At 42.7% G+C, this 16,626-nt stretch overlaps 1 protein-coding gene across 1 annotated transcript; it reads right to left on the reverse strand.

Annotated features, from left to right (window-relative positions):
* Positions 1–4,539: 4,539 nt before the first annotated feature.
* On the reverse strand, positions 4,540–15,128 carry LOC112228383 (ubiquitin carboxyl-terminal hydrolase 2-like). Its single transcript, XM_042309336.1, has 12 exons — positions 14,582–15,128; positions 10,213–10,263; positions 9,887–10,010; positions 9,192–9,303; positions 8,727–8,837; positions 8,310–8,374; positions 8,119–8,222; positions 7,948–8,028; positions 7,578–7,656; positions 6,925–7,032; positions 6,233–6,353; positions 4,540–5,485 (listed from the first exon to the last, which is right to left on the reverse strand). The coding sequence occupies exons 1-12, from the start codon at positions 14,738–14,740 to the stop codon at positions 5,398–5,400; spliced, it is 1,203 nt and encodes a 400-aa protein (XP_042165270.1). The 5' UTR covers positions 14,741–15,128; the 3' UTR covers positions 4,540–5,397.
* Positions 15,129–16,626: the final 1,498 nt, after the last annotated feature.

Genomic DNA, 16,626 nt, shown 5'->3' on the forward strand with positions numbered 1-16,626 from the left:
AATTAGAAGGGGTGTGTTTCAGTATGATATGTTAGATAAAGGAATAACGACAGACACCAATGTCAGGTTCAATAGCCTTGTTTGTGCATTGTACGAATGGCTACAACTGGAGTCCGGAGAACAGTCCGGCTAGTCGATTACCTATCAACTAGACTCCGTAACATCATCCTTTTCAATAGAAAGTGCAAACATAAAGGCATAACATTAAATTCTTAACAGTCAGGTCATAACAATAGAAAAAGCATTACATCTTCCTTTTTTAATTTCAATTTAATTATTTAAGAACAAATATAGATTTTAATTAACCGAGGGCAAGTTAACAGTCCCTTGCTTACAGAGTAAGCCTGTCCGGTGGCTTGCACAGCCGACCCACCCGTGAGTAAGTATTGGCTCTGACAGGGGTAGGATTAGGGGCACGAGCTGGAGAGCTTGGTGGGGTAGAAGCCTCACCTTCAGTTGGCCCATGTCTCAATTCTGCACCCCTTACCCTTAGGCCTGGACTGTGATCCAGCTCATCTAGGTGAGTGTATGGCGTGTTCTGGTTTGTCTGCTCTGCTACGCGCAGATCCACCCGATTGCGACGATAGAGGGAGCCACCAACATCCACCAGGTAAGAACGTGGTGCAACTCTCTGCAGGCATGTGCCCAGCCTCCAAAGTCCTGTGTGGTCTCCCGGCAGCGGTCTCATCCTTATCGTTTCACCCACCTCCAGCTCTGGTAGGTCCCGAGCAGTCCGGTCGTAGAAGCACTTAGCGAGCTGCTTTCTGTGACGCAGTTTGTCCGTGACGCCAACCATGACGCAGGGCTCAAGTAGCTTGTTAGCTACGGGGATGGTAGTCTTCAGACGTCTGGACAGAAGGCGTTGTGCTGGGCTGCTGTCCATGTTTTCAGTGGGTGTGTTCCTCCACTGTAAGATCGCTTTCCATGGGTTGTTGTTGTCGCGCAAGGCCCTGCTTAACAGGTTTTTTGCAATCTTGACAGCTGATTCTGCCTTGCCATTTGCTTTTGGGTGTCTTGGAGAGGAGGTCACGTGGTCAAACTCCCATTCTGAGGCGAAACGCTTGAACTGTGCAGTGAATTGTAGGCCATTGTCCGTGATTACCTTGTCAGGCTGACCTTGCCTTGCAAACTGCGCCTTGCAGCGCTTTATGACCGTCTCTGCAGACAAGTCAGGGAGCAGTTCAATTTCCCAAAAGTCAGAGTAGTGATCAACGATGAGAAGATAGTCCTTTTGTCAGTGGCTGAATAAGTCCATGCTGACGATTTGCCAGGCCCTTGTGGGCAGTTCGTGTGACATCATGGTTTCCTTTTGCTGTTCATGAGCGTACTGTTGCATGTGGTACAGTTGCTGACAAAGTCTTTAATTTCTGCTTGCATGTTTGGCCAGTATAATGTTTCACGAGCCTGGCGGTAGCATGCATCACCTCCAACGTGACTGGAGTGTATGCGGGTAAGCATCTCTGGACATAGTGATTTGGGAATAATGACCTTCTGACCTCTGAACAAGACGCCATTTTGCACGCTGATCTCATCTCGAAAGGTCCAGTATTCTCTCACTGTGAAAGGTGTCTCCTCTTTCAGGTATGGCCAACCTGCGAGAGCCATGGACTTCAGTGACTGTAGGCGTTCGTCCTTGTCAGTGTGTTGCCTTATCTGGGCTAGGCGGTGATCTGTGACGTTTAAGTAGTCTGCCTGATTGATCTGTTGAACATCTTGTTGTTCCTGCTGTAGCGAACAGATGGCCTGCCGCTGATAGACAGTGCCTCTGCCTGTACATTGTGTTGTTGCCCTGCTCAGTGTGTCGCTGATGTACATCTCTGGTCCTGGCTTGTAAATGACCTTCAGGCTGTAGTTTTGCAGAGTCAGGAGCATGCTTTGAAGCCTCTTGGGCGCGTTGAGGAGAGGTTTACTGAATATGGCAATGAGTGGTTTGTGGTCAGTTTCAGCGATGACCAGGTCTCGCCCATATAAGTAGTGATGGAATAGCTGGCAGGAGAAGACGATGCTGAGGCACTCTTTCTCAATTTGTGCATAGTTTTGTTCGGTGGGGGTGAGCGCTCTCGAGGCAAACGCAACGGGCTGGCCTTCCTGCATAAGGCAGCATCCAAGTCCCCTTTGGCTGGAGTCGCTCTGGATTGTGACAGGCTTCATGACGTCGTAGTAGCGCAACACTGGCATGGATGAAGCCAGAGATTTCATCTCCTGCACTGCGACCTCGTGCTTGGGTAGCCAGTGCCATGGTGTGTCTTTGTCCAGCAACCGGAGCAGAGGCTCACAGACTACTGATAGGTGTGGCATGAACTTTGCAAGATAGTTTGCAAAGCCGATGAGACGCTGTACTCCTTTTGCATCAGACGGGTTTGGCATGTCGAGGATCGCTCTGACCTTGTCTGGGTCCGGCTTCAGGCCTTTTGCCGAGAGAACGTGGCCATGGAAGTGGACTTCTTTCACCTTGAACTGCAGCTTCTTCAGGCCAAGGCGAAGCTTAACTTCGGCGCTCTGATATGTTAGATAAAGGAATAACGACAGACACCAATGTCAGGTTCAATAGCCTTGTTTGTGCATTGTACGAATGGCTACAACTGGAGTCCGGGGAACAGTCCGGCTAGTCGATTACCTATCAACTAGACTCCGTAACAGGGTGGGGAGAATTCTGGCACAACACCGGTACCCCCTGTATATAGCCTCGTTATGTTATTTTGTGTTACTTTTTATTATTTTGTACTTTCGTTTATTTGGTAAATATTTTCTTAACTCTTTCTTCAACTGCACTGTTGGTTAATTAAGAGCTTGTAAGTAAGCATTTCACGGAAAGGTCTGACAAATACAGTTTGGTTTGATTTGAACTCTGGTATCTTTTTAAATGATGAGCCAACAGCTTTATTGTACTTTTATTCACATGACTCGCTTTCTCATGGCTCTCTCTTCAACCTCTGCAGCAGACGTGGTGAGCAATATATTTGGAACATTGAATCGCAATAAAATCGCAGTATCCAATCACAATACATATAGAACCTTGAGAATAACAATACATATCGTGTCGACACCTAAGTATCATGATAATATCATATTGTGAGGTCCCTGGCAATTCCCAGCCCTAACAGGTGTGTTTGCATATTAGATAGACAATGGCACAATTGTGAGCCCTAGTTTTGAACAGACCATGATCGTATTCACTAGACACCAAACGGACAAATACGCACCAAAACAATTTAGGGACTAACTGAACATGTCCAATAACAAACTCTAGTTTTCGTTGCAAAACGTTTTCATTGTAAACATGTTTACAGTTTACTACAGTTAACACTAAATAAGACCCTGTGTTCAAAAACTACACTGCTCAAAAAAATAAAGGGAACACTAAAATAACACATCCTAGATCTGAATGAATGAAATATTTGTATTAAATACTTTTTTCTTTACATAGTTGAATGTGCTAACAACAAAATCACACAAAAATTATCAATGGAGATCAAATTTATCAACCCATGGCGGTCTGGATTTGGAGTCACACTCAAAATTAAAGTGGAAAACCACACTACAGGCTGATCCAACTTTGATATACACTGAGTGCACTAAACATTAAGAACTCCTGATCCTACCATACCAGACTGACCAGGTGAAAGCCATGATCCCTTATTGATGTCACTTGTTAAATCCACTTCAATCAGATGTAGATGAAGGGGAGGAGACATGTTAAATTATTTTTAAGCCTTGAGAAAATTGAGACATGGATTGTGTATGTGTGCCATTCAGAGTGAATGAGCAAGACAATACATTTAAGTGCCTTTGAACAGGGTATGGTAGTAGGTGCAACACTGCTGGGTTTATCATTGTCAACATTTTCCTGTGTGTATCAAGAATGGTCAACCACCCAAAGGACATCCAGCCAACTTGACACAACTGTTGAGTCAACATGGGCCAGAATCCCTGTGGAACGCTTTCGACACCTTGAAGAGTCCATGCCCTGATGAATTGAGGCTGTTCTGAATGCAAATATAATATTAGGAAGGTGTTCTTAATTTTTTGTCCACTCAGTGTATACCAAAATACCACACAGACTATGCATTGACCCTTTTATTTTTTCACTGACTCAATGCACACTCACAGGATTACACACACACACACACTCACACACACACACACACACACACACACACACACACACACACACACACACACACACACACACACACACACACACACACACACACACACACACACACACACACACACAACACACACACACACACACACACACAAAATACATAATCATAATTTACACTGCTGCCACTGTTTATCATATATCCTGATTCCTAGTTACCTTACTCTTATGCATGTCTACCGCTATTAGTCCATTATCCCTGCACATCCCTGCACATTGTAAAAATGTCACTGACCCGAGAACTGACCCTGTATGTAACTTACTTATTTTCTGGTGCTTTTTGTTCTACTTTATTTTATAATACTATTGTGGGGAAAGAGCTTACAAGAATGGCATTTCACAATACTTGTGCACATGACAATAATACTTGAAACTTGAAAAATAGTGATATTTTAATGATTAGAACAACAGTACAGTTACATTCACCATGTTGTTTTATAAATACAAAAATACGCGCTTAGTCATAAAAAACATAGCGAGAGATGTAGTTTCTCTCAATCTCGTTTTGCAATGGCATGATATCTCCACCACTAGTTTGAAGTTGGAGAGGGACCGCTCTCTCTGTCTCTCTCTTTCACACATGCACACACACACAGTCCTATTGAAATGGGAGGAAGATGAGGTTGTGCAAAACCTACAACCACAGCACACCAACAGATGGTGCTAGAGAGTCATCCCATCTCCAAAGTCACAGATATGATGACATCTAATTTAAATAGAATCATTTACAGAACGGAAGGTCGGAGTGATAAAGTCTTTCATGTCTCAGTGGTGACCTTGAAACGAATGACAACTCCGGCGTGGGGTCATACAGTCCTCGTTGTAGTGCATAGAGAGGCATCTTCGCCGTCTGCATGGTGACCACACACACACACACACACACACACACACACACACGTCACCGGGACTTTCAATGATATTCAAAGGACATGTTTTTAGCTGGAAAGGGCCTTCCCATTGTCCCAATGCTCTTCCCAATGTCCCCGGAAGATGGTTGAACCACAACTCAATCTCTGTATCCTGGCAGTACAGTGCAGCCTATGTGTTGAAGCTAAATCCATAGTGCCAAGGGCTCCTGTATAAACATATAGTATACTGTATGCAGTCCACAGAGCAAGGCTCAAACATCAACCATCAGACCCAGACACAGGCCTAATAGGCTCATTGCATATGTCATCCATATGACCGGACTGCCAGGCTTTATGTAGCCCATATGTCCATAACATGTAGCTTCAGAGGCGTGAATGAGAGGAGGCCAGCTCATAGAAGAGCACGTAGGCATCACTGCTGCGGACCTGGCTGGATGACATGGAGCTCACCCTGTAAGGACACAGAGAACAGGTGTGTGTTAATCAGAGCATTGTTATAGACATACAGACATACCCACATATATAGAAATAATCACTGAGTGTACAAAACATTAGGAACACCTGCTCTTTCCATGACATAGACTGACCAGGTGAATCCAGGTGAAAGCTATGATCCCTTATTGAATACACCTGTTAAATCCACTTACAATCAGCATAGATAAAGGGGAGGAGACAAGTTAAACAAGGATTGTTAAGCCCGGAGACAATTGAGACATGGATTGTGTATTTGTGCTATTCAGAGGGTGAATGGGCAAGACAAAAGATTTAAGTGCCTTTGAACAGGGTATGGTAGTAGGTGCCAGGCACACTGGTTTGTGTGTCAAGAACTGCAATACTGCTGGGTATTTCATGCTCAACAGTTTCCCCTTGTGTATCAAGATTGGTCCATCACCTAAAGGACACCTAGCCAACTTGACACAACTGTGGGAAGCAGTGGAGTCAACATGGGCCAGCATTTCTGTGGAATGCTTTTGACACCTTGCGTATAGAGGCTGTTCTGAGGGCAAAAGGGGGTCCAACTCAATATCAGGAAAGTGTTGGTAATGTTTTGTATACTCAGCTTAGTGATATACACACATAGAGACAAGCAAACAGAAAACAAACAAACAGAAAACAGAGCCATTAACTCTGATATAGTAGCAAACTACTCCTAGTGGTATTATGAGGATGTATATGACATCATGGTATCAATACATACCTGGAGTCATTGTAGCTGTACCATTCCCCAAGGGCTGGGTTCCTGCAGTAGGCTGTGTAGTGGCCACCCAGCGTATTCCCAGAGTGGTTGGACACGGCATAGAGATTATACACTGTATTCACTACACAGAGAGAGAGAGAGAGACAGAGAGAGAGATAGAGAGACAAAGATGAGTGTTATGTCATTGACATCACCAATGCATTCAGTTTCAACAGTCCCCTAACATCATTGAAAAACAATGTCTGTTTTAAGCCTGATTTATACAGAGGATTGGTTATCTAGACTGTACACAAAACAAGGCTGGGCTCCTGTATAAAGATATAGTATACTGTATGCAGTCCACAGAGCAAGGCTCAAACATCAACCATCAGACCCAGGCCTAATAGGCTCATTGCATATGTCATCCATATAACCAGACTGCCAGGCTTTATGTAGCCCATATGTCCATGACATGTAGCAGGAGCCCACAAAGCAAGTCAGTTCAACTGGGCGGTAGTGTGTGTGTGCGTCCTGAGTTCAATGAAGCCAGATGATCCAGTCAGTACTTATATCAGGCCAGTCAATAAACGTCATATCTGTACAAGACTTTTCAGAAATGGCCCTGAAAGCACTTCTAAAAAGAAAACCAATACAATATCAAAGTAGCAGGAGACAGAGTGCTTGTTTGTTGAGTGTGTGTGTGTACTACTTACTGCTGTTCTCAGAGCAAAATTCTCTCATGTCCAGCTCTTTGAGGGGGAAGTTGACGTAGGTGGAGAGCTTACTAGTTCGAACACGGTTCTCTGAGAAGCGCTTGAGGTCTGGGACAGTGGCTCGGTCAAGGACAAGCACATGGACAGCTGAAGCATAGAGCTACTGAATGCATAGTGGCATAAATGGCTATTGATAGTATAGTAGTATAGCTATTGATAGCATAGATATTGGTAGCATAGTAGCATAGCTATTGATAGCATAGTACCATATCTAGATATTGATATATATTGATAGCGTTGTAGCATTGCTATAATGCAATTCTCTACCTGGCTTTCATAGGGCAGCTGACTACATAGGTTAACCCCAGAAGCCAGAACCATAAACTTTTAATACACTTTTTGAAATATATAAAATTTCAACGACTTTGGCTCCAAAGTTCCTTGAAAATGACAGTTCATTCTAGCTATGTATCTGGTTGTAGTGTTATTGCTACTCTTCTACTACTATAAGGTTATACAACAACAACTATTACTAAAACTATTACCACAACAACTATTGCTATTAGTAAAACTATTACTACTAGATTGGAAGTAACTTAATTGTTGGGGGAACCAATGATGGGGACACTAATATGAAGTAATGGAAAGGATACGAAGCACAAGGATTTGAGGAAACTTCTGGATGGTGAACTTCTTAGTGCATTTCCGCCTGGTTTTACACCTGTAGCATGTCTGGAGGAGGATGTATTTGGAAATTAACTTAGCAAGAATTTGAAACATTAAAATACATTGACTCAAATACACACCCACGAGTTTAAACCAGTTATTTGAAAATAGTATTTGAAAATTCTCTTAAATACAATTTGGTCGACTATTTGGTTTTTAAAAATAAGCATTCAAATACTCAAATAAAATTACTTGTTGGGCTGTGCATTTGAAAATACTCAAATACACAGGAAAATTATTTTTAATACCAAACACTCAAATAACAGACAGACACACACCATAGCAATAGTCCCTTACCGGTTTCTCATCTCCATCCAGTACGTCTTCTTTAGTGAAGAGTCGCATGCAGTCTGTCAGACTCACCTCCCCTGAACCTTTCTGTGGACACAAACACCCTCAGTTAGGCACAGCTTTTTCACTGTGTGTGTGTGTCTGCATGTGAGTGTGCGTGTGAGTGTGTACACTGACCTTAGCGATGGGTAGTGACAAGTCCCAGAATGGATCGAACACAGTGGAGCAGTAACCACACTCACTGCAGGTCAGAGAGCTCTTCAGCTGGCCCACAAACAGATCTATACAGAGAAACAGATACACTATTACACACAATGAAAATCACACTTGTAATATACACACTTGTTCTCAGTCACTCAGACACTTACCAACCACTTTGCTGTCCTCTCTCTCTAGATATTTGTTCCACATTCTCTTCCCTTTCTCATTGTCACTGTGGAGGAGACAAACACAGATCCCACATCAGTTTACATTCAAACAAGCTCCTCTAGAACAGACACACTCCTCTCCAATACAGATCCCAGGGGACTTTAATCTGAGGTACCAAGGTCTTGTTAAAAAAAAAAAAACTATAAAACATGACTCATTACAAAGGCAGTTAACAGCCTGAATATCATGAGGCATGTCTAGGCATGTCTAATCCTAGGAGAACATGTCAAGGTCGTGTTCATGAGGCACCAAGCAGAAGAAAACAGACTAAGAAATGCTAATTGTCGTGTTCTGTTTCAAAATGATTCAAACTAATTAACATGCTCCTGGGTTGGTGCTACGGGAGTGAGACTTACGGCAAGTGGTCAATGTCCTCGGACGGGAGCCTGGGCCGCACTGTGACCCTGTTGACCTCATTGTGGAGGCCGTCCAATAGGAAATGCAAGAACTCCTGAGCATCCTGCTGACTGGAGAGAGAGAGAGAGAGAGAGAGAGAGAGAGAGAGGAGAGAGAGAGAGAGAGAGAGAGAGAGAGAGAGAGAGAGAGAGAGAGATGGGGGAGAGAGAGAGAAAGAGAGATGTTTACTTTCAAAAGCTTATTATTTCAACCACAGCCACAAAATGAGAAATGAATATAAAAGTTGTGTCTACATTAATGCCTTTATGGAGAGAGAGAGCGAGAGAGAGGGGTGAGAAAGTACGATGACATTTTTAATAGTTAAGAAAGTTCACATTAAATGAACTCGCTTTCTCCCAGCATACTTATGGCCATAGAAATAGAATTACTAGATCAGACCACAGCCCTTTTCTGAATAGACTTACTTGTATCCCACAAATTTGGGCGCATATCTCTGGATCTGGGTCTTGAAGTCTGAGGGACTGATTGCCTCGCTGCTGACTGACGTCCATAGGGTCTGAGTGAGTTTGGCAAACTCTGTTAGAGAAAGACAGAGGGATAGAGAGAGAGAGAGAGAGAGAGAGAGAGAGAGAGAGAGAGAGAGAGAGAGAGAGAGAGAGAGAGGAAAGAAAATGAGACCACTTTTAGTCATTGTACTGTTAAGCAGAGGTCACATTGCAGGGGAGAGGAGCCATGTGAAGAATATCAATCAGGTAGTAGACAGAACTACTGTTACTGTTCACCATCTCCAAACCCTGTCTGGGGATCAGTGCGTGTGTGTTTGTGTGTGTACATGCACAGAATAGCTCCTATATGTTTCAAATCAACTTAAGACACAATTTGTGTACGTTTTAAGCATACAGGTTGTTACGAATTAGAGGTCAGTATTATAGTGACCCTTAGGTGGTTCTGTAAATATTCTTAGGATGATTATTATGTTGCATAAACATGATTAGTGCTTTTTTTACACCATTTTGTCCTTTTCTTTTTTTCAGCACTGATCCACTGTCAAATTTTCCAGAATTGGTCAGCTGGTAACATCCTTCTAATGTCATTCTAATAATGCATTATACCTGCAGGCTTAAGTAAAGTGCAACCAGTTTGAGCAGTAGTGTCTTACCCTCCATGAGAGCAGCCTTGGCTCTGCAGTTGTTGTTGAGTTCGGTGCGGTGTGTGTTCCTCAGACAGTAGTCCCTCAGGTCAGGAGTGTTGCTCAGACACTGCAGGATCGAGTTCATGAAACACTACACCAGAAAATAGTAGGTGAGAGAAGGGGGAGACAGAGAGAGAGAAAAAGGAGAGAATATTTATTAAGACTAGAAGTGCACACTTTTCAGTGACAGGGATAGATATTCCAAAGAGTGGACATCAGATCTGCTATAAACCAGACATAAGCATAGTGTAAAAACAGACTTGTGTTAGTGGCGGATGTAATGGTTTACTCACTGTGTTGCCGAGGTTTCTCAGTCCCACTAGGCCTTGAGGACTCTTGGAGTTCTGTTGAGACAAAGACAGGGAGACACAGGTTAGAGCAAGGCAGAAATCCCTCTTCACTCAGTCCCTGATACATGTCAACTTAAAGGGACACAGGTCCAAACACATACCATTGTATTGCCTGCGCTACAGATGGCTATATCGGTCCACTAATACAGGACTGGTAAAGGACCAGTGCACTACTTTAGTGAAAAATAAAATGTTCAACAACAAACAAAAAAATTGCCATGCTACAGACTGCAATTTTTTTTTAAATTAAATGTTATTATTATTTTTTATTTTTTATTCCCCCTTTTTCAGGGGGTGCTGCAGCACCCTCAGCACCCCTACTTCCCGTGGCTCTGGTTGGATGTTCACTGGAGTGGTGTGACCTTGTCTGAAGGGTTTTTGATGGTCAGAGTGTATCGTTGCCTTAAGGTCAGAGTACACACGTGGTAGCTACGTCATGAGTGGTGTGCTTTGTGTCGTTACTGCTTGTCATGACCAAAACACAAATAACCACCATCTGTGGCTCAACAACTGAAAGAACAAAACCTGACCTATCAGGCCTGCATTAGAACCAGGGCAAGGATAAATTATATCCTGATCTCATATTGCTATTGTTGTTCAGGACAGATACTAATAGCAATACTATGGTAATACTATGGTATTGTTTGTCATATTTTATCATCTCAACAAATGCCATTTAGTAAAATCATGTGGTTTTCATTATCGGACTCCAATATTTTTTCCAACACACATTCAAGGAAGGGAATGTGAGCAAAACCGAACCTCATTTACCACAATTTGTTGGTGACCTCTAAAACATAATTTTGACACACAAATGTATCATATTTTCTTAATATTTTATATCAGTCCTTATATAACTAAGCCTATCTTCCATTATAAGTAAATTAAGCAGTCATAACATAAATTAATGTAGCATTTTTTTTTTATTGTTTAAAAAGTCTATGCAAATTCCAATACAAAATGTGTTTACTCTAATTAGGCAACTCAACAGGCTGGTTAAGATATTTCCGATGCATTATATATCAAAGTTTAAGTCACGCGAACATAAATGATTCATTTATGGCCTACACTGAGGCCAAATACATATATTCTGCAACAAAAAAATTCTGCTATTTTTTTCTTGGTGTTAAAGGGATAATGTGTTCATTTAGTATTGAATACTGGTTTAAACCAGTGCAGGGTTAAGCAGGTTTAATGGATAATACTGCTTTTCCAAGCTTACTGCTACATGTAACCTACTCTATACAGTGTCCCTGTAATACACGTTGCTGTACAGTGACATTTCTGGGGAACGGAAAGTCTTGGAAGTTACATATTAATATTACACATGCATCTAGTGTTCTATGTAGGCTAGTCCAGATTAGGGTGGGGGGTTTGGTGACAGTGTAACATGTGGGGAGGGAAGCCACGCATCGGTACTGTACATCTGCTGACGAATGAAACACCTAAACTGGTATACGGCAGCACCCACCTGATGCCACAGCTGACAGGACTGGGGTGCTATCACATGTACATGCAGGTACAAACACACACACAATAGTCAAGCACACACAGGCCTAAAAGCAGGTACACACACACACACACACAGAGAGAGATAGTCAAGCAAGCACAAACAGTCAGGCACATACAGGCCTAAAACAAACGTCCACACATGCCATAGACATGCACACTGTGAATTAAGTCTGAGACATGAGTCAGTGACTATTCCGTCCCAGACCAAACCACTCCACATACTGTACAGTACATAGCACCACAATGCCACTTCTCACAACCAGACAGGTACCGAATGCCTCATACTTCTCATAGTTCACTTTCCATTGTCAGCGCAGTGTAAGCCTTGTCTCTAGAGGTCAAACTCTCATTGAGCTGGAGTGTGAGTACTGAGTAGAGACTGCGCTGCTGCACATGGCCAATCAGAGGGTGTGTCTGGGTTCACACTGCATTGTTAGCTCTGAAACAGAGCATATGGCTTGAGCAGCATGCACAGGCTAGTTCCTCACAACCTGGGTAGAAATAGCACCGGAGCCAGGACACTGGAACACTAGTACAGTGATTACTGAGGAGAGGCCTGTGGAGAATGGGCTCTGTCGGCATGTGGCTCACTCGGGACATGGAGGTGGGTCCAACAATAAGGGCCCTGATTGGCTGACGGCCAATGGAGGAAGTAATTCCATTGGGGAGGAAGTCATTCCATTGGTTGGCACAGATTGAAAGTATGAGAGTGGGGAGAACATTGTGTTCCAGCCTTACTGTGCAGGACTGGTCACAGGCAAACAACTTGTGACTGGGACACACATGCACACATCCAAACACACCTCGCTTCATACTGTAGCACCACCCAGCAGACACACTGTAGGCTGACTGTACAGCTCATACCAATGAGACCAAAACTGTGGTGGATAAAGCAGTGATAATGTATTACAACCATTGATGTTGTTGAAGCGGTGATAATGTTGTGTTACCGTTATTAAATGGTTATCGGTGACAGTCCTGACTGAGGAACATTCTGCTCTCCCCGTAAAGGACATCCATATATTTAGGCCCTCGGCCCATTCTGAGAATCCATGTGCCCTATCACCCACAGCGTACTGTACATCAGATAAGGTGAGACTTTCCTGGTGATAAAAGCTGATATTCCTTATCTTGGTGTTCGCTCAAACATCATTACACAATGTCACGCCCTAATTGTTAGTGTGACACAGGGCAAATAGTGCTAACAGTGTTCTTAATGTGTGTTGCGGTTATGCAACAATCGACAAATCAGGCTATCTTCGCCCACAAGTGCTGACAGGGCTTTCCTCTATCAACCAGGGAACATTGTGATGTAAAACACTGCTCTTTATCAAGTGTATACTTTCAAGGACAAGCCGTCACTGAGGGCAATGATTATGAATGGTGGTTTGTTTGGTGTTTCATTGTGAGGTTTTGTGTTGAGAACTTGCCTGATAGAAGGAATGCTAAACAGGCAGCTATAAAGCACTGTGAGCCTTTGGTTTGTCCACTAGAGGCCATCCTGTCATTTACTCAGGGTTCATGTAAGGATTCCTGGGCCCATATTCTTAAAACATCTCACAGTTGATCTAGGATCAGGTCCATGTAATCTAATTCATTATGATCTTAAAGTCAAAAACGGATCCTAAATCAGCAATTTTACTCTCAGGCGCTTAATAAATACAACCGCTGATGTTGATCTCCTGCCTGCTTATGTTGTGGCATATTATACAGGCCTTACCATTTATAATACATTTACATTTAGGCCTAGATATATTAAAATATATATATTTTTTCAAGAACAATTTCAGTGTTGTTTAAATAGGCAGTGCTACATCAGATGATGTTTTTTCTTTAGGCCTAATTATTCTCTCTACAATAGACTATAGTCTGCATGTCACATTGGAGGTAAAGGCACATATGAATCAGTATCCTCACAAATGTCCTGTACTGTAAAGCGTGGCCTACATTCAGGGCCAGAAAAGAACAGCTGGAGGTACGCCTAAATTATATGCATTATGGCCAGCAGTACACACACTCCTCAGGGTAGAGAACGCTCATAGCAAAACTGCTGAAAGCCGGATTACGTAACCAAATCAACTGTGCGAGGTTACAGTACGAGTACCGTGACAAACAGGCAGCTGGCTTGAGCGCTCCGCGGTTTTCAAATGCCGGATGCCTTGAACACAATGTGAAAACTTTTCCTATTGGATTGAAACGATTCCTATACCGCCATACCGTATTTAGATCCACCTTAGTAAACAAAGCAACAACATAAATTACCTGAGCCTAAATTGGCCTGAGTATGGTTACATCATAACACCACACATATTGTAATTATATTATATTATCACGGGTGTCGAAATCATTTGTAGGCCTGCCTATTCAACCTACAGGTGCATCACTTAAAATGACTTGACTTTAGCTTTGGAAAATAAATAACTATTAACGCCACGGAACCGACAAGATTCCAAGTTCCAACATGGAAGGAACAGTTTAAAAATCCTCAATCTCTAAAAGCAATTTCATAACACATTTAATCTGTTGCTCACAGATTATAAATGACATTATTATGTAAGTACATTTAGCTGCCAACATTATCCTTTACTGGGCTTATTTTTGGGTGGGAATGTCTCCTGTAACTAAAACAAATCTATCCAAGTTATTGTCAATATCAAATCGGCCCATAATTGACTAAATCGACTGACAGTGTGATCGATTTGGCGTGCCCATACAATTTACGGCATGGGCACTCCACATCTGTAGTGCATGGACTACCTGAATATCCCTTTGCTTGCAGACCGAATAGGCGCGCACTCACCTTGGCTTGATTGATAAGCAGACCCACAAATGTGGACATCAACAATGACCGCGACATTGGAGGACTCTTCCTGCGCAGGTCCGTCTTCAGGAAGGGGAAAGTGGATGCCGGTGACTCCTCGGGCACCGTCACGGTGTAAGACTGTCGCAGACTAGGCATGATGGCGGTGTAGCGGCGGTGTAATAGCAGACTACAGACCTACAATCAATTTGCGGTGGCGATGGTTAAAAGTTGTTTACTGTGACTGAAACAGTAGTCCTGCGTGACGTTGTTGATCTCCCCCCTATTTTTTTATGTATTTTTTCTGATTGAGATGACAAGGTTTTCAATTCGAATCCCTTGAAACACATAATTAGACATAAAACAGGCTCTGGTGATAAATCGTTGCGATGTGCAGTAAAAACAACAACAATGTAGCAGACACCTTGTTCACTAGAATAACAGACCCGCAACTCAATCTGGAATATCACTCACTGCCTGCTGACTGAGACCGATTCGGTTTTATGTGATTCCACCTCTCCAAGTGTGGGTTGAAGAATAATCGAGTCGGTGTGCACTTTCGTTTTACTACAATGTGCACACGCCCCCTCAGACTCTCTAGACGTCACGAAGTGTCTCATGCTTGTTGAGAGCAGTGGTTGAGAGAGACGTCAAACTGCAGAGGACAAGACCTTCTCAACATTCACAGAGGACGATGATGAAATGGGAGAGGGGGTGGGGGGAAGAAGGAGGACTGAGAGGAGGGTAGGGAACAGGGTGGTGGAAAATAAGGTACAAATATGGAAAAGCACGCTCTGTCTGTGTCTGTCTGTTTCTGTAGGCTATAGAACAATCTACTCATCCATCAATTTTAATACTTTGCCATACAGCGTTGGCTTCTTCCATCTTGACAGGTGAATTTAGCTTGACCACATAATGCCTAATAACAGTGTCATGACCGTATAAGTAAAACCGAGATTACATAGTATGACAACATTATGTCATGCTTATGTCATTAAGTAAATCAAAAGTCAATAACATCCTACGTGTTGTTGCTTTCAAATTTAGCAAGCTAAAGCAACAATTGGTCTAGCCTCAAGCATTGCCATGTGATTCTCTAGAATATTGTGAATGAATGACAAAACTGGGTCACATCCAATAGGAAGCAAATAGTCCGAAACAGGGAGGGACTTACCTAAATCCGACCAATAAGAAAGCTTGTTTTCATTTTTCGTCGCCAAATGTTTTGGTATGGTGAGGCACTATTAAACACTATCCTGGCATATAGTAAGAGCAATGCAACACATTACCCAAGCAAACCCTTTCCCTGGATTCATCTTCCTTCAAGTGAAAGACAATTTTATTATGCCAGCAGATTTTAGGCATAAAGATGTAGGATCTTAATTTGATCAAGTTTTTTACAGCAGGAAAATAATCCTGCAGCAACAGGAAATGTGAATTATTAAATGGACATTTTTGTAGGGGTTGATACATTTTTCGGAATGGAAAATCAAGTCTGACATTTCTAAGTGGAAATTACAAACTTCTGAAGCCTTTTTAAACAACAAACACATTACAAGTTGAACATTTCCTTTAAATTAAGATCCTAAATTTGTACCCGTGTTGTGCTCATTGGGGCACAGCGTAGCAAAAAGTCTTCTTCGTTTGGTGCACAATGAACATGACCCTGCTCCTTGCTGGCCCCGCACACATAGGTTAGTGAACCCATCATCACTCTGAGTTCCCATTCAATATGTACACAGAATCCGACCAGCTAGAGGGGGTGTAAGAAAAAGTAATACATCCACTCTCAAAACACAACAGCCAAAAAACAGAGCACTCTGCCCACCAATCTTAAGCAAAGTTTATCTTTTCTTCATGTCATTACATAAGCAGCACGGAACTGCGAATAAGTGCATTCCTCTTGTGAAATGTTATTATATAAGAACTAGGAGAAACTGTGTTTACTAGCAGGCAAGAGGGCAGACGATTACCTATATACACAGTGTTCCAAAGGGGTTCTGCGGCTGACCCCATAGGAGAACCCTCTGTGGCACCTAATTTTC

Source organism: Oncorhynchus tshawytscha, linkage group LG30 (assembly GCF_018296145.1).
Source record: "Oncorhynchus tshawytscha isolate Ot180627B linkage group LG30, Otsh_v2.0, whole genome shotgun sequence".
Classification (NCBI taxonomy): Eukaryota; Metazoa; Chordata; class Actinopteri; order Salmoniformes; family Salmonidae; genus Oncorhynchus; species Oncorhynchus tshawytscha.